Raw genomic sequence first — 23,863 nt, forward strand, 5'->3', positions numbered from 1 at the left:
CTTCTATAAGGATACCATGTGTTATCCTTTTTACAATTCACTTATCTCTTCAACTTACTACGCACTCTACTTATTACAGTTACGCTAAAAGTGAGTAAAGGTAAAAGATGCGAAGATACGAAGCGCACGAGAGAAAAAAGTGAAAAGACGGGAAAGCAACGATACTAGGGCGAAGAGCATAAAGAAGTAGAGGAAAGAGAAAAGGAGTATCGAAGTGAAAACTCTTTTGTTCACATGTACAGACTGAATTGGAAAAAAGATCTTACGTGAAAGAAGCTGCAGATGCTAAAGTATATACTGTAGGAAATGATGAGTGAAACCATCCACGCCATGGAAAAGTGCCTGAGATATGGCGCCTCCGACAGTAGAAGCTCCCAGCCATATTTCATTGATCTTGACATGTCGGTGTCATTGCTCAACGCGATGCTCACCGACTTTGGCGTACCGCCGTAGCCGAAACGCCGGGCGAAGTGCACAAAGATCAGCATCCACTCACCTGTAGAGAAGTCGAGTCAGAGCACTTGGTATCTGGTATATTTGATTGCCTATCAATTTCAACTAAAGATAAAACTAGAAAATCATCGAAATCTTGTAAATATAATTATTGGCTTTAGCACTTTAATCGGCTAATTAGGTGACTTGTGTCTGTGCAAATAATTATGTAAGTGTAAATGGAACTTGTTTGTCTGATCGCACCGATATCCTGATCCGTAATCCGTAAGTATTTATGAAATATTCTTAAATGATAAATGGTCAGATGGATTTTAGAGCAATTACGATAAACACGCTGGCGTCTATTGAATGGTAATAAATAGAAATATCATATCCATCTTATGATAATTTATAATTATTATGAATTCCTACACATTTTCTGTTATACTCTAAAAATATAGAAGTTTTTAAAATTAATATAAATACTAAGATCAATATTATTCAAGTGTAATTTAAATATAACATTTTTCTTTACGCTTATTTACAATATTTTACACGTATTATTCAAATATATTGGAATATTCAAGATAATTTATACTACTAAATTAATTCATTAACAATCCAATAATGACTTTTTCTACATTACTTATTTTTTATATATTATAATGAAATAATTACTTCAATATTATCGAATATTAGCAGTGTTTACATATATATGTACTTAAGTTTTTAATAATTAATAGTAGTTAAGTAATTACTTAATAGAAAATTTTATAAAATTTAATTTATAAAATAATATTTGAGCTACAAAAATATGCTTGGATAATAAAAATTATTGATGAAAAAAGCAATAACAGCATTTATTTAGTTTTTATTTTATATTCGATATTTTAAATAATTTATCAAATATTTTTGGAAGAATCGTTTTATATTTGATTGAGTTAAATATAATAAGAATGATAAGAGGTTATTACTAACTATACAGTATAAAATTTTATACATTGTTTCTCCATTTTTTTATATAACATTCATTCATTCACTTACTTCTTTCTTTTTTTTTCTAAGCAAGGATTAGTTATTCGAATTAGCAAATATTTTTAAGCTAATACGGTAAAAATATTAAATTTAATCATTGAATTATTCATTTAATTATTACTAGAATATATTCTACTAAATAATACTAGAACATTTAATAATCACTAGAATAAAAATTAGTGCTGTTTAGAAATTAATGTTATTCACGATTAAAATAACGTAGGTAAAATAATTTAAATTCGTTTAAATTGCAATTTTATCTTTAAATTTACAGTCGATTAAAAAATCCATAAAAAATTAGAGATAATAATTATTTGTATAAAGAATTAACTTATTTAGAATACTAATAGCATAATTAAGCTACTAAGCATCGTTTTATTTTTGAATTTATATTTAAATAAAAAAAAGTGGTTGTTACAATCGTTAAAATTCGTTTCTGTAGTTAAAATGCAAATTGTAACAAATACATATTAATACATTAGTACAATAAAGTAACGAACTAGCAATCAATTAAATGAATATATAGACTGTTTTTTTATTATTGCAGCTTTAAATAATTTTTACAAATATTCATTTACATCGGCAAAAACTATATAAAATTAAAAATTTTTTTTTTAATTAATACTATTGTTGATTGTTTTATAGAATAATTTGAAATCAATTTATATACTAATTACAATTTATATACTAATTATTAGAGTTTACATAAATTTTAATAAAATGTCCGATTAATATTTAATTTTTTCTATAAATTCAATCCGCTGTATTTAAAATTGAAATATAGTTTAGGCTTTATACTCTGCTATAATTATTAATTACACTATTGAAAATATTATAAAAAAAATTGAACAAAACCATACTTTTCAAAATTCAGTTATACTTTTGTTATACAGCCAATGACAGATTTACAATAATTTTTTTTTATTTGAAGTTCATGTCAAACTGATACTTATTTCCAATTATACCGCTACATTAATACTTTACTTATTCAAGTTCTTTTTGTAGTTATATTATTATTATTAATTATTTCAAAGTTTCTTAAGTATTAATTTATTTAACATTACCCTGTTACTATGCGTATGAAAGTTAATGTTAGGAATATTTATATCCAAAATTTTCAACTTAATACAACTAAAAAGTTTCGGTATTACATATTCACAGATTATGATAATTAAAACTCATTTAATATATATATATGTTTTCCGCTCATAAATATTCTGATGAAAAAGACAAATAATATTTACAAATTTCTTTTATTATTAAATAAATTTAATTTGATTGCTCATTTAAATCCTACAAGTATTTTAATAATAAATATGTACATGAGTTTATCGCAATGAAATTCATTTGAAAAAGAAATACATAGAAATGTTTAAATTAATTTAATCTCATATATAATCAGTGCCGGAAGGAGCGTTTCCATAGCTGTACAGCGATAATTAGTAAAATCAATTATTAGATTTATATTTCATTATAATTTTCGAATTATTAATTTGCAGAATTGTAACCGAAGCAAATTGATATATTTGTCATGTATCAATAATGATGAAAATAGCATACTTTGCGGTTGTAATTAATTATAATTTTATAAACGCTTGTGATAATTAATTAAATAATTTTAAATAACTCTGTAGATAAAAAGACTTTAAATTTCATACATATAGATAGAAATTTTATTAAATTTTACTTCACAAATAATATGAATTCAATGATCTCATAATTATCTTTTAATGCAATTTGATTTATAAGAAAAAAAACATTTGAATAAATGCCTTGAACCATTGCAAGATGTTATTTACACTATTTCTAGATTTACGTATACTAGATTCTGTGCTTAAACGGATTTAACAAATATTTTCAATTTATTTTAAAACTAACATATGAATACAAGAAAATACGGATAAATAGAATAATGCTGAATCATTTAAATTTATATACTTTTCCTATAAGTTAACATTAAATAATCATTCTTATTCCTAATTATTGTGTAAAAACCATAAAATTCAATGAATTTAAATGTTAAAAAATTTAACTTTAATTAACAACTTCTAAATTTAATCTATAAAATTTTTGTAATTTATAAAAAAACTTAAACATCCAATATTGTAATAAGACTTATACCAAAATTTAGAATAATTAGCCTCACTTTTAACTACTGAACTGTTCACCTATTTTATTATAAAAAAAATATATTACTATGTAGTGGTAGCACACAAAGTGTAATAATTCAACGTATTAGTTAGCAAGTGGCTTACGTCTTTGTTTATACGCATAAATGCATGAAATATGGCAGATTAGTCATGTTATTCAAAGGTTTTAGCCTCAAATGCAAAACCCCTGCAAAATTATTGTAGTTTGCAACAGTACTTTACAAGATAGTGAAAGTGGAAGATAGAAAGAAAAAGTAAGTAAAGAAAAATAACCACAAAAGAAGGTATTGTGAAAAAAAAAATACTTCCAAAGTTCTACATATGTAAAAAAACACGTTAGCGTTATAATAATAATACATATATAAGAAATTTAAGGACTATTTCTCATTTGTATTTATTTCTTGTGAGATAAATAATTATATTCTATCAAAGATCAACTCCTATAAAATTTTATAAACTTGTAATCTTATCGATAATTAAAATTTTTCATTTAATTTTCCTGTTCCATTTCTCTCTCCTTCTCTCTCTCTCTCTCTCTCTCTCTCTCTCTCCTGTCTTTCTCTATCTATTTGTCTATCAATATAACTATTTCTGTATCATTATATTCACCTAAGTTTATACATTTTAGTTGAAAAATACAGTTAGTAAACATTGCTGTAACGTGAGTATCAAAAATAAGATACAAAAGATTCCTTAACAATATTGAAGCAGGAAGAAAAAGATGATCTTCAAGATATTCTCCGACTGTTAAGAATAATGTAATACAAGTGAAGAATTGCGTGTATTGAATTTTACTTTGAATATCCTTTTTACTTGTGGTGTTACACGATAATAAATAGTAAGGAATACTACTATATTTGATGTAATAAAATTCCACTGACTAAAATTTCTGTATATATCTATGTATTTTCTACATATATTGTTTTTATTATGTATGCATATATTTACAATTATGTTAGCGACCAAATAAAAAATACTCATATTATACAATTTCAAAATAAAGAATTAATGTTTTAAATTTTCACTTATCCACAAAGGATTACTATCATTCTTTATTCAGTGACTAATTAAAATTTAATTTATCCGAATTTGAGAAATCATTATTGAATGCAATACTATTCTACAATAAGCTGGGTGATTTTATATAAGCTATTAATTATATTTTATTTTATTTATTTAAAAAAATCTATGCATCGTAAAAAATGTATTATATTTGTAATATTTCTTATAATATATTTATTAAACATTTATTATTATTATTATAAAAATATACTTTTACATAATATTATGGTCTAAAATCTTATTCTAATTTCTCAAATAATGTCTAAATATTTTATTATTGATTATTTATATATATTCATCGTTATATACATATTTAAAAATATAAATAATCAATAATAAAATATTTAGAAGATTATCACTCTTCTTCTTTACATAATTTATAATAAAATGTAAAACGTCATAAAAATTTTAATATCATCTATTATAAAGAAAATATTTTACACGAATAATAATAAAATAAAAGCCATTATACTCAAATTTTAAATGAAATTTTAACGTACATTCCGTTCCAGAAACTTGTATTTATTTTCGGGTAATGAAAATGAGTATTTTAATGTACAAAAAATATATTTTGTATTTATATACAGAAAAATTAACATCGTAATATAAATTACCTCGAAAAAATTAGGAAATATTCTAGTATTTTCGTAACATTGTTAAATTTAAACAATTTATTTTTCTTTTTAAAAATATTCTATCTCAATTATAAAACAAAAACAAGCATGAAAATAATTGGTTACAAAAACAAGTTTAATGTAAAGTTTTTAAGTGCAAATTCCATTAACAGACTTATTTAAGTATTATTAATATATTATTGAAACAATTGAATTATTAAAAAAATACATATAAAATTGATAAAATTAAATTACATAAAAACAAAATATAGTATTTAATTAATATTTTATATATTCAATTATTTACTGTTTCCTTTAATTTTTTTTCCGTTTCTTGGTTATGTTATTTTATTATTTTTATTTTCAAACATCTAAATTCAATCTACTTTATTCTATACTTTAATTCGATGTATAATAATGAATCGAATAAGCATTGCGCATTAATAAAATATTAATTTTTAATTTAATCAAAGATCAAATTATAAATAAGCACAAAATTTTAAATATTGCATTATTAACATTGAACATATGTTTCTAAATAAGACAGATAATACATGCTTTATATGTAATAGAAAAATCGTAATATCATAAATTTTTAAGGGAATAAATGTTCAAAATACTTTTAAGTCTAAAAACCGTTATTTTGTACGCAATTTTATTTTCTAAATAAATAAAATCTTATACTCATGTATTTAATAGCAGAGTATTTTCTTATTTAGTATTTGTGGATTATTTGAAAATAATTTTAAAATATACATCTCATTTTATGATCAGAAAATCAAAAAACTTTTATCATCGAAAAATTAATTAAAAAACATATAATAAATATTTAGCTAAAAAATTATATTCTTCGGAAATTGTAAATTAAAAGTCAATTTTTATGATTATATGGTTATAATTATAAATATAATTATAATTATAAATAATAGTAGAGAAATACTTAAAATGTCAAACAATTTTAGTGGACATTTTAATTTAAAACAATTTAAAACTTTGCGTAATGTCGTTTTCAGATTTTGAATTATGAAGAATGATTATATTGTCTCTCCTCGACATGCTTCCATTTTTGTCACAACATTTCCTATGAAGCCAACAACCTAGAAATTTGTCACTTTATTCGTGATTCAAAATTTTTATCATCATGAATTTAAAAATTTTGCCTAAAACTTTTTGACTACATTAGAAATAATTCTCACAACGTTTCAGGAATATAATATTCATTATATATTCATTATATCATCACTTAACCACTATAATTTAATGTATAAGCATATTCCTTAAAATTCATTTATCAAAGTCCAATTCTTAAAATTAACCTTTTTCTCCTTATTATACAATAGTTTAGAATTTTTACCGTCAGTTCTTAAAATAAATATAAATATTGAGTACAATCTAATATAAAATAAAAATGTTTCAATCGATTATTATTAGTCTTGAAATTTCATTAAAATTTGTACATACATTATATATTATCAAATCAAAGGAATCATAAACACTCATAAAAAAAGTTATTATAAAAATTTTTTTATGAAATTCATTTTATCAAGAGAAAGTTTTTCTATAAAAGTGTTTAACAGTAAATAAAAATACCCAATTTTCATTAATAACTGCCATTAGTATAAAAATTAAAATAAACTATTGTTCAATTTAACTTAAATAACAATTTTAGTCATTAGCAAGATTAATTCCTTTTTTAATTATATTTTCTCGAAAGACTAAAATATTTTCAAAATTCACTAACCTCGGCGATATAGTTGGATTTTAAAATTGCAGTTTTACGAGAGTAACTGATTTAAGTTTGGTTAAAGCATTGTAAATGCAAATTTCGTATCTAGAATTTTAAAATAAAAATACAATTTTATTACGTTATGACAATAATAACACGCGGATATAAAATATTACTAAAAATAATATAAAATTCAATAAAAATGGAAATTGGTGATAATATCTTTTTGAAAAATCAAAGCAGAAACTTAAATGATGAGCGAAAATGGGATCTCAAAAGAACAAGTATTTTTACATAATTTCTTTAACGTAGTTTATACACGTAATGTGAACATTTTAACTAAATCTAATGTTTTTTTCTCACTAATATTTATTGATTTTAGACAATAACAAAAAATTCTTCCAAATATATAGTACTTTAAAACAGTAATTTATAGACAAAAGAAAAATAACGATCAATAAACGTGGATGGATATAAATAAATATAATTATTTTTAATTATAAGGATAAAAAAATAATTTTTAATAGAAGACACAATTATTCATTTGAGTACACGTACATTTTAAATTGACAGATAAGAATTTATAAGTTTGTAGCAAATATGACTTTAAAAAAATTATAAGTATCTGCTAATGTACATGAAATATTACGTAATATATGGAAAATTCTTTATTAAGTATTGTCGTATACAGCAATAATAATTATAACTATATTTTACGGGAGATTATGGTGTAGAAATATTATATTCATAATAATTAGTAAATACCCTAAAATTCGCCAGTAAACGCTTCGATTCTTGTAAATCTTCGATTTTGTTTTATGTAAGCATATCTTATTAACCGTGCATAACATAATGAGATTTAGAACATTGAAACGAGATAAAAATACCTCGGTAACAGAGTCCTAACAAGAAAATAGCACAGGTGGCAGCGGCTGATCCAGCGAAACTCGGTAATCGTGTCCAATGCTTATCCATTTTGTCGACTTGTTTATTTAGCCATCGAACAACCATCGAGTCCCTTACACCTTCCTTGCTTTCCTTTTGGGTGCTGATCGACTCGTCATCCTGATCGGCGGTCACAACTTCGTGTCCAGATTTTGGTACCATCTTGCGAGCATCCGCTCGATTACTGCTAAAAGCAATAATACAAACGATTCGATGCTGTCGACGTTAGCCCAAGTATGTATTTGTACAAATACTTGAGTACCGGCATAGTGAATCATCGAAATATAATGTCGATATTAAGATGACGTTGCTTACACTTTTGACTTACTTAAGATTATAGGCCGTCAACCGTTACTGATTGTTTTTTATCATTACTGAAAATTTGGTAAACAACGTAGTTACAAGCTTTAAGCGATTCTTTAATATTTCTTTTTAAAAAAATGAATAAAATAGCCTTGTATTTATAGAGATAGAATTTTTTTTTACAAATTTTAAACTTTTATAGTACATTCAAAAGATTTTCAGAAAGTCATAAGTAAGGTCAATAACATTTTTTCTAATTAAGATGACTGTTGTGATTATGTGCCATTGATTCACGCCGAAACTTCTCATATCGTGAAATGTAATCGTAAAAAATATATATATTGTAATTAAATGTATTTCAAGATAGAAATATAGAATATTGTGATGGTTTATCTAATCGATGATTATATAACTAACCATCCAAATAAATAGTTAAAACAAATTTTAAGCAAACATATGAAAAATTATATTTAATTCGATCTTAAATCACATTTTGAAAATTTTCACTCCATATAAATAAATAGAGGAATCTATTGTTTATTTATAAATAAAGTTTATAATTAAAATTAACGTACCCACGTAATAAAATATCATGATTGTTTATTCGTGTTAATAAATATATGAACATATAAATACCTCATGGATTCGTACCAATTACAATATTTAATATTTTATTCAATAAAATGTCGTCTATATTGGAATCAAATATAATTTCAATGTAACTTAATGAAATAATTTTTTATTTTCAATAATTCATCATTGATTTATAATTATATTATAAATCACTAATGCATTTATAATTAAATATTTTTTATGTATTTATAAATAATGTTAATTATATATTCAAAATAGAATAACTTTAAATACTAAATTGTTTCGGTTATGGAGCATAAATGTATCGAATGATACCTTGAAAAAGATTTTCAATGAAAATTAATAAAAAATTATTCTTATATAAAGTGATTTTAGAAATGCATTTTATATTCTTTATGCATGAATTATTAATAAATTATTATATACAATTATTGAAACATAATATTTATTAAAATCAAATTATTTATGGGATATCATAAAATAACAATATATATAATGCAATATTCTTGAACGAATTAAAAATAAAAATTTAGTCGAGTCTGATATATCCCTAGCAAAGGTGACTGTCATTCTATATTCGATAGAAGAATTAGATATTAAAACAACATGTATCTTTAAACATTAAAAATTATAAAATAATTAAAATATTACAAATAATTAATAATATTTATGATTTTTTAGTTTGGACTGAACAAGTTTACGAAGATTTCTTAATAAAGAATTATTATTATTATTATTGTTGTTGTTGTTATTGTTGTTATTGTTATTGTTATTGTTATTACTACTATCATTATACGTAAAATATGTAAAATTTAAAATATAATTTTGTAAAATTTCCCGAATCTTAGTAATATAAAGTTTATTTAGTTTTTATTTGAATACGTTTTTTGAAAAATAAGTTGATAAAGAAATTTTTCTCTTTGACCTATTGTGTATGTGGTGCATTGGAAAAATTTTTTCGATTCTACGTATAAATAAATAAATTTTTATATAAATATATTTGTAACTTATGTATAATTTAGGCGAAAAATGTAAAATTGATTAAAAATTCATATAATTGCTTTGTCTATTAACGAAGGATTTTATTTCAAAATTGATATTAAGTTATTCTCACACTCGTACTCCGAGTTGGTAATGTAGAATTAGCGGTATCTATGTTATCATTATATGATTACAAATCATATTTTAAGGAGCAGCTTAGAAATCTGCTAAAAAAAATGGATTGCGAACAATTCACTCTCCTGATATTTGAAATCGGCACAGTCTCGGTACTACAAATATAAATATTATTACTTTAAATTATTATATCATCATTTTGTGAAATTAAATTTATGAAAAAAGTCATAAATTAAAAAATTAACAATTGAACGTATTACCTAATAAATTAATTATAAAAAAACATATTGTTTATTATTCTACTTTACAAAAAAAAAAAAAAAAATATATATATATATGTATTTAACAATTAATTAAAGTAATAACAAGTAATCATCTATGATAATGTTGAAACTACAGAATTATCAACATTATAAGATATATTATTCATTTTTGTTATTATTCTTCATTATATATTACATATTATAATGATGAAATAATTACTTACAAAAACATATTTGAATTTGTTTAATTCAAAACTAAAAAATCATAAATATTATCAATTATTGGTAATATTTGGATTAAACAATTATCAACAATTATTAATATAAAAGTGCATATTTGTTATTGAAGCTTGTAATGTTTACACTGACTCTATCCCGTAACGTATACATTGAATTAATATTTCAATCTAAAACATACTTTGCATAATTATAAACTTGGCAAAAAAAATTTATAAAAACTAACATAATTTTGACGTAAAGATGTTACAGTTAATTGAATGAACGCATACATAAATAGAGTTCTAGTATGTATCTGCATAAACCCTTATTTCTCTCTGATAATGTAATGATAAAGTTTTCGTAGTATTTGCATTTGACAGCTAATTCACATGACTAGCATATTCTATTAGATTTGCCTCCACCAAAACTTTTATAAAGAATTGTAAATTGAATGTATAGCCTATAATATAATATAAATTTTGTAAAATTTCATATAAAGTATTTAAAAAATAATTGAAGATATTGTTAAAAGCAGAAGTGATCCAATGATTTATTTTCTAATTGTATAGTGCCTACTATAGTCCATAGTTCTTCGTGAGAACAAAAATATTATTATTGTGCATTATCATTGCCATAAATAATTAAATTAATCAAAATATTCAATTTTGTGAACAATTTTTTTAAGAATACTTTGGAACAATGAGCAATCATTTCATTAACATCGTATATGAAGTGTATTCAAATAACATAAGCTATATAATATGTTTTAATAAACTATTTACATATTATTATCCGAAAACTGTTTCCAGCTCCACGTAGCAATACATTAATACAATAATTGAATTGTATCTTCAATTACATTTTAAAAATAAATAAAATAATGAAAGATTATGAACCAAGTATAAACTATATCCTAGAAATTTACACTTTTCATATAATCGTTGTGGGTTCGATCACCCATCTTCTGTATAACGAAATTTTCTGTTGCATGCACTTATTGAATAGTTTAGTGGAATACTTTATTGAAACGCACATTTCATACTTAGTAAAGTAAAATTCAAAAACTTTGTTAATCAATGATGCCATTTTTATAATTATTTTAATAGTGCCATTACAATTGTTATCGCAAATATATTTGATAAAAAGTTTGTAATATCTAGTTAATTAAATTTAACTATATATAAATTCTAAAAATATGATCTGAAATTGGAGAACATTATCAATTATGTTATTTCAGTGCGATATTCTATGCATTAACTTAAAGCATTTATCTTATATTATAAATATTGACAAAATTCATTTATTAACTCGATTTTTCATATTTATTAAGTAATATACAACTAAAAATCTAATAAAATTATAAAATACAATAAATATTAATATATATTTATTTCATATGCAAATCATGACAAACAATTTATTTTCATTAAAACGATGCCTACTTGGTAAATCACAAAAAATTAAATTCCTTAGTACTAGGGAACAAATTAGGATTTTTAAAATACAAAAAATAAAACTAAAAAAAATTATATAATAATATTTATTATATTTTTATAATATATTAAAAAATAGAAATAAAATGTTGAATCAAACCTTTATATAAAAAATTTTATTTAACATATATTTACGAAATATTGTGTTATTTTTAATTATTTAACTTTTAAAAACATTAAAAATATATAGTATTTTCTTATAACAATATTTTACTTATACACATGTTATTAAGAAACAAGGGATGAGTAAATAAATTATAAACTTATTTAAGTTAAAACAATGTAAATTTAATGAAAATTCCAAAGATTACACTATATATGTATGCATGTATGCAACCATGCAGTATATATATATATATATATATATATATATATATATGCATATATGCACACACACCCATACAAAACTGAAAAATTCTTCGGATACGATATTAAATGAAAAAAATTATAACTGCTTTGAGCTGGGGACTATGATCGACGATTTTTTTATATATACAAGTACAAACATCCTCAAAAAGTTACTTAAAAATTGAAAACTTAGTTAACTTTAATCAAGTGCCTTTTTTGTGCTGACAAACTGCTATTTATAATTAACAAATTTTCTTAAACAATAACTGTTTTCAATAACAAAATTTTTGAGATAAAGTTTTGTTGCCGTTTGTTGTTAAGCGATTATTATTATAACAAGTCTTTCTTATAATTTATGAAAAGCAAAATATTGTTCGAGTATTTAATATTAGTAGAAAATCTGTAGCTGTTTGACTTTTCGGCTCAAGAATCGTACACGTTTTCGCGCGAAATCGCATGTATGCGTCCAAAAATATGTTTATCGAATTTTTTTGTACGCATCAACAATCTTTTTTCAAGTATGAAATTTTAACATTTCAAAATAATAGAAAGTTAAGATTAGTTACAAAAGTTATATGATCGTTGAGAATTTCTGTAGATATTTTCTTAACATTCTAATAATCTACGTTCGTACTGTCTAGTTCGTTTTCAATAACAAAGAAAAGCAAAATTTGAAAAAATTCTTACAAACCGATCATAAAATAAATTTAATTTAAATTTACAATAGTAAAAATTGTGCTCTTACAATAACATTCTTACTTTAGTTCCTTTTTATTATAACTGATCTGCGATAAGAATGAAAAATCGGTTTGAAAATTAATCAAAATTGTTCTTTTTCTTTCTTTCTTTTTTTTTCTTTTTTTTTTCACAAAATAACAAATCAATTTGAGTATTATCTCATGTATTCAATAAAAAAAACGTTACATAATTTTATAAAAACCTCGTAGGACCTTAATTTTTTTCCTCTTAATTTTTATTTTTCATAACATCAATGTATAATAAACTTTTTTAATTGTAATCAAATAATTAAAGACAAATATTCGATCTCCTATTTTTCAGTATCAAAAACTAAACGCTTGTAACATGTTTAGAGAACGTCACGTTATGTCGATCCCCAGCTTTATGATCATGAAACCCTCAATACAAAATATTTTGACAATGGGAATTATTATCAACTGTATTTCAGCCTTAAATTATGGTTTCCTTTGTCATAAAGACTTACAAGCTTTCACCCTAGCATTATAAATTTTTCTCAAACATTCATAATCAAAAGCTATTTGTTTAGCGTGTTCAATATGGACATGCATATTTAAAAAATGCGATAATCCAAAATTCATCATCAATCAGCCATTCGTTATCTAATTTTATTTTCTGGTATGACCAAACTACAAAACTACTTCAAAGATATTATTCATTTATTTATTATTACTTGTATTAATTTGAGTGTTATAAAAGCACTAGGAAAATTTAAATAATATATTTAAAAAATATGAATTCAATTTTAATTATTATAAAATTTAATTTATCACTATGATTACATTCTTATAATCAATTTTGCAGCCAAATTTTAAAACTCCAATAACATACAGTGATTAAAATATATTATTTTTATTTATATATAGTATTAGAATATTTTTATACTAATACATGTTTTTAAATTTACACAAATAAAACGAATTAATTTTTGTAGTAGTTTTGCTATTTTTTCAGCTCACAAAATCTATATTCTATTGCAAGCTATACTCTCGCGCATTGTATGTAAGATCGTAAAATATATAAATAAACTACATTAAACCTCATTACACTATTAACGCAGAGCTAGTAACTATCCGATATAATTATTTGTAAGTATATTATAAATATATAATAGTCGGAGATATTAATGTTACAATATTTACAATGATGAGGTATAATTTTAATCAGCCTGTTTTTAATAACGAATTTAGTTAATAAATCTTCGTTGCATGAAAGCTGTGACCTCCATATCAAATCAAGATAACTTTGTCTCCCTTTGCTGTAGTACTAATCAATTTCGAAAACTTAATCTCTATATACTCTCAATCTTTCTCTCTGTCTGTATATCTGTATGTCTCTCTCTCTCTCTCTCTCTCTCTCCCTCACTCTCTCTCTCTCTCTCTCTCTCTGTCTGTCTCTCTCTATCGCTCTCTTTCACTTTTATTTTGAATTTGCCTTATTTTTGAATCTATGATGTTATAATTTATGTCAATTATATTTCTGAAAAAGTAAATGACATTAGCAGAATAATGAGACTGTATACTAATCTGTAAAATTACTCAAAGACTATATAAAGCACTTGCTACTTCTATATTATTATAGAGAATATAATCACTAGCTACCTAATGAAAATTGATAGCTAACTATGAAAAATAATTATCTCATAATTAATTATGATAGATAAAATGTTAAATAATTTATTGATCGAATTTAAAATAATTCTATTTTTTATATTAGCTTTAATAATAAAATTTGTATTATTTAGAAATACAAGATTAAATTGAAAATACTTAAAAAATTTATCGTACAAAACAATAATTAGATAAAATTTAGTAAAGGTAATGATGAGTAGCCATTAGAATTTGATATATATTTTGACATATAAAAATCACTATCAATTCTCATCAGTTAGAAATGAATTTACATGTTTATATGTAAGATAAATGTATAATTGGCAGTAACACTTTCTTATTCTTTAATTGATTTAGTTACGCATTTTAAAGATAACACTTTATAATAATAACCTGGAGGCACACAAATGTATTATGGATAAGTGTAAAAAGAAACAATAAATGTGTGAGTGACAAACTTGTATCAGTAACTTAACAAGTGACTTTTAGTTAATATCTTTAACCTAAATCTTGGCACGAACACGAGAAGTTACGATGGGCCATTTTAATGACATGAGTGTTGACGATTTAAAAGATTAAATTTGATCAAATACTGGAAAAGTGAAATTCTTCGGTTTTGCAAAAAGATACTAATAAAAAACTCAATTATAATATACTAATATTTTTCTATACACTAATACGTATAATATTTATATAAAAGAAAAAGCTTTACTCGTTTACCTTCAAAAACTACTTTATATAATTTGTTTCCACATATTCAAGCTAACATTACAGATTTTCATTTCTATACGCCAAGAGGCACAAATTCAATGAATTTAACTTAAAATTATAAACTATTGAACAGTATAATTGTAAATAATTCTAACGTGATCTCAAATTAATTGAATCGAATTTCTATCGTCTCTAATACAAATATAGATTAAATTCCTAAAGTATATGAGAAAATAACATGAGCTTTTCTGATAAACAAAATTACTCATAAAAATATTTTGCTATCATACAAAATCAATATACAAAAATGCGTATTAAGCATAAATTCAAAATGTTAGCACATCAAAATTAGGTTTCTATCAGGTCTTAACTTAATAGTATCTTGGCCCCTTCATTCTTTTCTTCTGCTCAATTCATATATACACTCCAATGTATTTTGTATAAATAGAAAAAAATCTAATAATTATATTAGATTATGACGTATTATATTAAAAAAAAAAAAAAAAAAAAAAAAAAAAAGCAAAACTGCGATAAATTTGAAATGCAATAATTTCGAGATCGCAAACGATAGTATTCGATTCGATGGCAAAAGAATTGATTCAATTCAATTAAAAAAAAATACGCGCAGTGCAAAAACCTAAAGACTGCACTAATATAAATCACAAAATAATTGTTTTTTGTCAGCATACAATGTTAATCCTCACTTGTAAATCTCTCATGCTCTCATCACATATCCACACCTCTTCACTTTTATGTTCGATCCGCAAATAGAGACAACAATTAAGCTTTAGACTTAGATTCACACAGACGGTAGTATTTCCTGTGGGAATACCTCATCTAAAGATATAGATTCTGCTATCCCTCGAGCTATAAGTTCGTCTGCTATAGATATGACCTAAAAGCAAAATTTTAATTAAATTTTCGGAATAAAAATACATACTAATGATAAAAATATTCCTTTATATTATAATTATCAGTTTATATTGTCTTTCTGTCAATAAATACTCAGTCCACTACTTTCTTATGAAGAAACATCATTTAAATACAATTTATCGTCAATTTATAAATAAAAAATTAATTTACTTAAAAGCTTACTTAATATTGCAACTCTTTTATATAAAATAGTTGAAAATTTATATTGGGCGTATCGCTCTCTCTCTCTCTCTCTCTCTCTCTCTATATATATATATATATATATATATATATATAAAAGGCCATAAAATTTATTTATATTTATACAATAATCAAAAAATAATATGAATAATTGGAAATATTGACGATAACGGATTTTCGAGAAAATTTAAAATAAAATAGTAAGATAAAATTATCTCATACTTACGCCATGCTTATGAATATTAAAGTACAAATTTATAAATGTGCTGCAGTCTACGTAGCCTACGATTTGTGCTTGACCTACGATACGGGAACAAATTTGTCCTACTACATTATATGCTTCTTGACTCCATTCTTCTGGGAAAGGGGAAAAAAAAAAACATATTAATTGAAATTATAATGCTTTTATCTGGATTCGCATTTACAATATCGCAAAGAATATTACCATCTTTCGGCCGTACATTAGCTAAAAATACTTCAATGGCTTGGAACGGTAAACTAAGGTAATCTGACCTTATTTTCCTCATATTAGAATTACTAAATATCCAATAGCCACCATGATCAACTAGACGAACCAGTGACTGTTCGCCTTTCGGATCGGGAGTTTCAATATACACCCTGACCCATTTATTATACCATTTTGCTACAACAATCATACCTTCTGCAATATTAAAGAGAATGAAATATATGTATTAAATCGGTATGTTTTATCATCTTAATTTTTTTAAAAACTTTATATGGCATTATATAACGTAAGAAGATAGTGAAAAACCGTGCTATATCGACTCTAAATTTATATTTCATAAAGCATCCCCCTAACTCCATATATAATAACGATATAAAGTAAATATATGAACTTACTTCTCAGCTCATCTGGTACAGGTGGCGACTCAACTGTCTCATACAGCTCTGTCATTTTATCGTCTAAGATTCTTAATGACGGATACGTCGGATGCGTCGGCAACTGTATAAACAAGTGATTCGGTTTATAAATGTGACTAACGATTACATCGTTGTTCACTCCTTCAATCAATGATAACTGCATGAGTTCCGACACCCATGGTATCTCTTCGGGTAAAATCTCGTAAGCTATCTGCTCGAGACTAAGAAAAGGAGTCGTTTTTTCGGGAAATAACTGGCGAATCATATCTAGGGCTGTCGCTATATTCTCAGGTGTACCATCGATGCTGCAGATCTTGTAATCGCGTTCACTCGGGTGACGCTTTACTACGATACCAACGTCAGCATTGTTGCGTATATGCTGGAAGAATTGTCCCCCACGGCCAATGAGTTTGCCGACGAGTTTTATTGAAACTAAGAACTCATAAATTGTTCTGTTGTTATCCTTTGGATGACCTTTTATACTACCGCCTGAAATGCAAATACATGATCATTAGATAAGAATATTTTATTTCCTTGCAAATGCTAAGAAATTAAAACGTTAAAAACGCCTTTTTCAATAAATAACTGAGAGCTTCATTCCCCCCCCCCCTCCTCCCCTCATAATCTCTAATACTTGCATAATTCGAAAATATATGTAAAATTATTTAATTACTAGTAAGAGTTTAAAATTATCTTGTATATAAAGGTGTATATTTCGTCATTTCAATGTGTAATAAAAATGGTAGATTTAATATAGACATCAAATGACATATATATTAAGTAAAAAAGCCTTTTTAAAATACTTAGGCTTATGTAAGGAAATATTACTTTTAACCAAAGTTCGATAAAATAATCAACATATAATATAAAAAATAATACTAATACAACAATATAATGGATATTGCTATATAACTTATATAGAATAAACATCGTAAGTAAAATGTTTTTAAATATTTCAATACAAATATTTTTATTCGTTATACTTAGAGATAAATGTATAATTTATCTCTCATCTCCAAACGTGTATGCAAATGCCATTATAAATTGCATTTTACAAAAATCTTGGAAAACGTTCAATTCGATTCTCAAAACCCTACCTGCAAACCACATCAATTTATCCCTTAATATCACTCGACTTTCCACTAAGGCGAACAAAACGCATCTCTCTCCTTACCTTTTCCACTATCCGTACTCCCTTCACTTCTGGCTTCATCGGTGACACTACCTTCGAGGACACCCGACACTGGACTGTGATTAGCTGAATCTCTTTCTGAGAGGACCTGCCTCTGTTTCTTCTCATCTCCACTCGATTGCTGATCATCGGCGGTTACCGATTTTTTGCAGTTCTTAAACTCGCTTTGCGAGATGTTCATCTGTTCGGTAACTTCGCTTTTAGCTACGACGATTTTTGCCTCCTCTTCAATCATGTTCTCTATTATGCTCGAATTTTTACTATTTTTCAGTTCATCGGGCTTATTCTTGGTCATAAAATCTAAGCCACTGTTGGTCGGATTACTAACCAATTGGATCTCCTTCATCTCGGGTGTGTTCTCTACGTCGTCGTACCAAGGCGTATTGCTGAATTCAATTGATTTACAAGAAAGCAAAGACAACGACTGTGAGTTTGACTTTCTATTAGGTATATCTAAGCTTTCGCTAACTTTCCTCGGGCTGAAAATTAAAGATATTACAAATATAATACTTAAAAAAATCTACGTACTTAGGCAAATAGTTTATGCTTTATATATATATTTTTACAACATTGAATGTATTGCATTAGTTGTATGCATGTTTAGCACCATTAATTGTTATTTATTGAATATATTGAAAACGATTGCGCAATAAACGGTTCAAGTATATCGTTGAACGTACCTAATAATTTCTTCTACTGGCGTACTGGCTGTTGTTGTATTAAAAGAAAAAGAGTCATCGGTCTGTATGCCAGAATCACATAAATTTCCGTTTTGGGCAGCTTTGAGGCTGCTACCGTTGGATAGACTGGTGTCACCGTTCGATTTGGACGATCCACCTGGATCAACTCGATCCACACGTCGACGTTTGTACCATAAAAGCCCAAGAATTAGAGCGCAAACTGGAAAACTCCACTTCACTAGCCGCACCTGACAGAACGACATGGTAGATGTCCACGATTGAATCCGTTAGTCAAATCAGCTAATAGCCAAAAACTCTATAATATAAGTTATATATTAAATATTAAACAATGAATTATTAAAATTTACATTAACATAAATAAACTAAATAGTATAAAACATTACATATAATCTTGACTTAATTTTGTTGTTGTTTTTATTTATATTATAAATTATGTATTATAAATCTAATATGGAAAAACAAAAACTAATCACAGCTAACCTGAATTAAACTTCAGTATTTGAATTTAAAATTGTTCTATAATCGTTACAAAATTTTAATATTTAAATCTTTTATAAATATAATCTTGTAAATTCAGACGGAGCTTACCAGAATTAAAATTTTCTTTTCTTTAATTATCTAAAAGTATATTATAAATTTTGTTTAAAGACAAAAATGTCTAAATATTACATAAACACCGTTGCAATAAAGTCGACGGACAATAATGTTTATGAAATACACTATATATTTGAAATTTTCATTTTATAATAGAGCCGCGTTTTACTAAAAATGAATGCAACTCATTCTGATAACAAAAGTTACTCTATAAATTATTCTATTTGCTTCTCTTTATTTTACTACTTTTATCAAGGATTTTTAAACTAATTATCTAAAATGATGTTATATATTTGTTGAGATTAAAATAAGGTTTAACGAAAATTATTATTTTATTAAATTTATAGCCAAACCCGGATAAATTTTCATCATATTAAAATCATTACATAAATTATAATCATAAATGCGATCATCAGCAATCAGGTGTTACATATTATAAAATCGAATTCATTTAAAGAATGTTTGCTGGTAAAGCAATGTTTAACCATTGCTGATCTTCAATTGAGAGGACTGTTACTACTTTTTCAGAAATATTTTCGTAGTTATTCATTTAATTTTACTTTAATAAAGTAAATTTCTTTTTCAAAATTCTTGAAATTCACAGAATTGTAATATATAGAATAATTCAAGAATTACTACAATATTACTATACTTAATGTGACTTTATCATAAGAGATTTTATCTTACTGCAAATCATAATTATAAATACTGTAGCTTACAATACAAATGCGTTTAATATACTTAATATGTCGTTATGTTATGTACAAGATATTTTTATATATTTACATATCCATCTAAAATAATATTTTTAGGTAGCTGTTAACTAATTCAATAAAAAAAAAAATGTGAACAAACAAAAATACTAAGCCCATGTTCGTTTTCATTTTTAATCGAAGGTTAAACATAATCCTCGTAAAGTATTATTGGAAAATTATAACAATAAGAATATTTTGTAGCGTAAAGTTTTTTTTAACTATTCCTCTTATCGCAACGAAGGAAAAGAAAAATGAAATAATAAATTCACAGAATCATAAATCTATATTACAGACCGAGCTTAGATATTTTATTATAGCCGAAAATCTAACTATCTTTAAGCATTAAAAATCAAGGTATTTTTATTTTCGAATTTTCGTTTAAAATTACATAAAGGAAAATTTTTTAAATTAAAATATGTATTAAAAAAATTCTAAAAACACTTCTTAAGAATTAAAGACACAAGTCATTTTTATTTAAATTTATTAAATAAATTTTATATACTGTTAATTTAATTTATAATTTTCCTTTGTAATTTTATAATTTTATTATAAACTCATGATTGATAATAGTCTATTATTCTCTCGAGCAATTATTTATTCTTTTCAAGATGTTTGAAAAATTGTACAAAAATATTTATTTGTACGTATAAGTAATACATTATTTGTTTACTTCCTTTTTCAAAATATACGTTTTTAAATATGATAATACAATCGCGTTTAAGTATAATATAATATAGAAAAATATTCTGAAGTGTAAATGTAATACTACCTAAATTATAACATGTTTGAAAAAAATATTAAAATGAATAGATTTGTGGGAAGCCCGTAAATTAATGTAAAATCTCAAAATGTATTTAACTAACCATAAGTATAATAATAATTGTAAAAACATCAAACAAATTTATGGCATAAAAAAAAAATGAAAATATATTTGAGTGTTTAAAATTTTTGATCTATACAATAACTACGATATTTTACTTTTAATTCACAATATTTCATTTGATAAACTTATGTCCAATTTATGTTCTTAGTTTTTTTTTATCAATGAACATTCTGTTGACACAGGTGGAACTAACTATACTTTTGATCGTACGAGTTCATACAGATTGCCTAAGAATACTTCTACAATGTACTGAATAAAAAAAAAATTTTATCACTATAAAGTCCAAATACGTTAAATAAATTGATAATTATTACTCATAGATATGGTGGATTATTTCCTTTGCTAATGATTTGAAGTAAACTAAATTTCATGCATTTGTTAACGAATTACGAGTAACGCCAACAAGAGATAACATTTGATTGAGTATAAATTGGAAAGTCAACCGCATGTCTCTCTTCGAATACATAAAATCGACTCTATGAAAATGAATCGACCAAGCTATCGTACAGTGAACAGCGAGAGCAATCGCAAGTTAGAAAGCCGACATTGTATCTCCTTATACAAAGAAGCCTGTTCGTGTAGCAATTAAATAATTTTAAGATTAGAGCTTGGAAGTTAAAAGTAATTAGGAAATGTTCCTATAAATACTAGCACCGTTGGAATTAAATTTAGTGGGTGCGAATGAGATCGTCGAGGCGCCATCGCATATGGTAAGAAGCGCCAGCGCACTCGCTCGCGCGCGCTCCATGTCAAATAATCGACATTATATTTCCATGTGACACGCAACTCACCATAAGAACCGCCATTTTTCGTCAAGGGAGTCGCTTCTCCTCACGAGCTCAATAAAGTATCGCCGAGGAACCTCTAGTGGACGAAGCCCAATGGCACATCGCGAGGGAACGCGCACAGCCTCTTTGGGGGTGAACACGAGCGCGCGATCACCGGTTTCCAACACGTGGCTTCGCCTTCGGCAGACTGTAAACGCCGCGGCCCCCGGCTGCACGACGAGGAACGGGAAACATTCCCACCGACAGTGGCGCAGGCGCACCGCCACTTTCCAATACCTTTTTAAAAAAGAGACTCGACTAAACGAGACTTCTTCGTCCCGCCCTGCCACCCGCGCGCCCCACGCTGTGCGTATTACAGGACCGCGTGAACTTGGCCGACCACTCGTACGAGCGCCGTGACTCTTCTTCATCGGTCTCTCTTTCGCTAAAGAACCACCTGGATTTTCAAATTCCCGTCGGCTTAGCCATTGCGAGAGATCTTTTTCTTTGAGCTAATTTTACAGGCCACGATAAAACGAAGTCGACGAGCTTTCGCGGCCAACGGACCTAAAATATCGGATTCAATTCAATGGACGGATGCTGCGAGATGGAGATTTCCTGTCTTTAGATAAGCCACGAAGTTCGCCTGAATCACGTAGTGTCGAAGCTGCTTAGAAAATAATATATTATACATCATTGATTATCCTAGTTACAATCATCGAGTAATATTACATCGCCTCGCACATCTTTTACAATAATGTGCAAATTTACAATGGGAACTACACCTTCCACGGTTACTTGATACATCATAAACATATTTCACATTATTATCTTAACATCTATTTTTCATTAATTTACATAAAAATCACCAATAATCAAATTAAGAAATACAAGCGCAAATAAACGGGTTATTGAAATATCATAAATTCTTCTACGCTCTCTTCCTTTCATCCGCTTACCATACGACGATTATGTAAATTCATCTATTGATTTTTAACTTTCATACGCTAATGTGCAAAAACTCTAGAATTCCTTCCATCTTACAAGATTTATCTTAGAATGGTTCAACCACGCAATAATTTTTGTATTTTATTCGATTAACTTCATAATAAAATTAACCAATTTAAAATGTAATTTTTTAAAATTTTCTTTACACACACACACAAACACAAAATTATACGTAAAAAGTTTATTATATTTCCTATTACTAACTATCTTTCACTAATATCTATAATAATTTAGAAATTACATTTACAAATTGCTTATTATGAAAAGAAATACTAGCAGATAATTAATAATTATAGAAGTTTGAACATTTTTGTTATTGGCTCTAGTCATATAAATTAATTTTTTATCAATACTTCAAGAGGTTTCATTCATCAAAACATTTATTTTAAATTATCAGTACAATACTGTAACACTTTATCTGTAATTATTTCGAAAGCATAGGCACAGAATTTCAAATTATTATTATAAAATAAATACTACTAAATAAGACATGAATATTTATTAACAAATTTAATTATAGATAACTATAGCAAGTACTTGAGATCATAATATGTGTATATTAAGTAATAACTCCAAAAATGGCATTGGGGG

At 25.5% G+C, this 23,863-nt stretch overlaps 2 protein-coding genes across 4 annotated transcripts in view; both read right to left on the bottom strand.

Moving 5' to 3' along the window:
- Nucleotides 1–8,189, bottom strand: part of LOC105363535 (methylsterol monooxygenase 1-like) — a 33,769-nt gene extending 25,580 nt beyond the window's left edge. The window contains exons 1-2 of the mRNA XM_011501267.1: nt 7,907–8,189; nt 267–496 (exon numbers count right to left, since the gene is read on the bottom strand). Of these exons, the coding sequence (XP_011499569.1) occupies nt 267–496; nt 7,907–8,126 (450 nt within the window). The 5' untranslated portion in view covers nt 8,127–8,189. The remainder of the gene's footprint in view (nt 1–266; nt 497–7,906) is intronic.
- A 7,729-nt stretch (nt 8,190–15,918) lies between these two features.
- Nucleotides 15,919–23,863, bottom strand: part of spoon (A-kinase anchor protein spoonbill) — a 17,626-nt gene continuing 9,681 nt past the window's right edge. Inside the window, exons 1-7 of one of the 3 annotated variants that reach the window (XM_011501107.1) lie at nt 22,289–22,522; nt 19,245–19,560; nt 18,547–19,043; nt 17,352–17,861; nt 16,936–17,151; nt 16,717–16,847; nt 15,919–16,272 (exon numbers count right to left, since the gene is read on the bottom strand). In XM_011501107.1, the coding sequence (XP_011499409.1) occupies nt 16,177–16,272; nt 16,717–16,847; nt 16,936–17,151; nt 17,352–17,861; nt 18,547–19,043; nt 19,245–19,507 (1,713 nt within the window). In that variant the 5' untranslated portion in view covers nt 19,508–19,560; nt 22,289–22,522 and the 3' untranslated portion in view covers nt 15,919–16,176. Of the gene's footprint in view, nt 16,273–16,716; nt 16,848–16,935; nt 17,152–17,351; nt 17,862–18,546; nt 19,044–19,244; nt 19,561–22,288; nt 22,523–23,863 lie in introns of those variants that run through there. The other 2 variants (XM_011501105.1, XM_011501106.1) reach the window with 2 other exon arrangements.

This window comes from Ceratosolen solmsi, unplaced genomic scaffold (assembly GCF_000503995.2).
Source record: "Ceratosolen solmsi marchali unplaced genomic scaffold, CerSol_1.0 scaffold57, whole genome shotgun sequence".
In the NCBI taxonomy this organism is placed as follows: domain Eukaryota; kingdom Metazoa; phylum Arthropoda; class Insecta; order Hymenoptera; family Agaonidae; genus Ceratosolen; species Ceratosolen solmsi.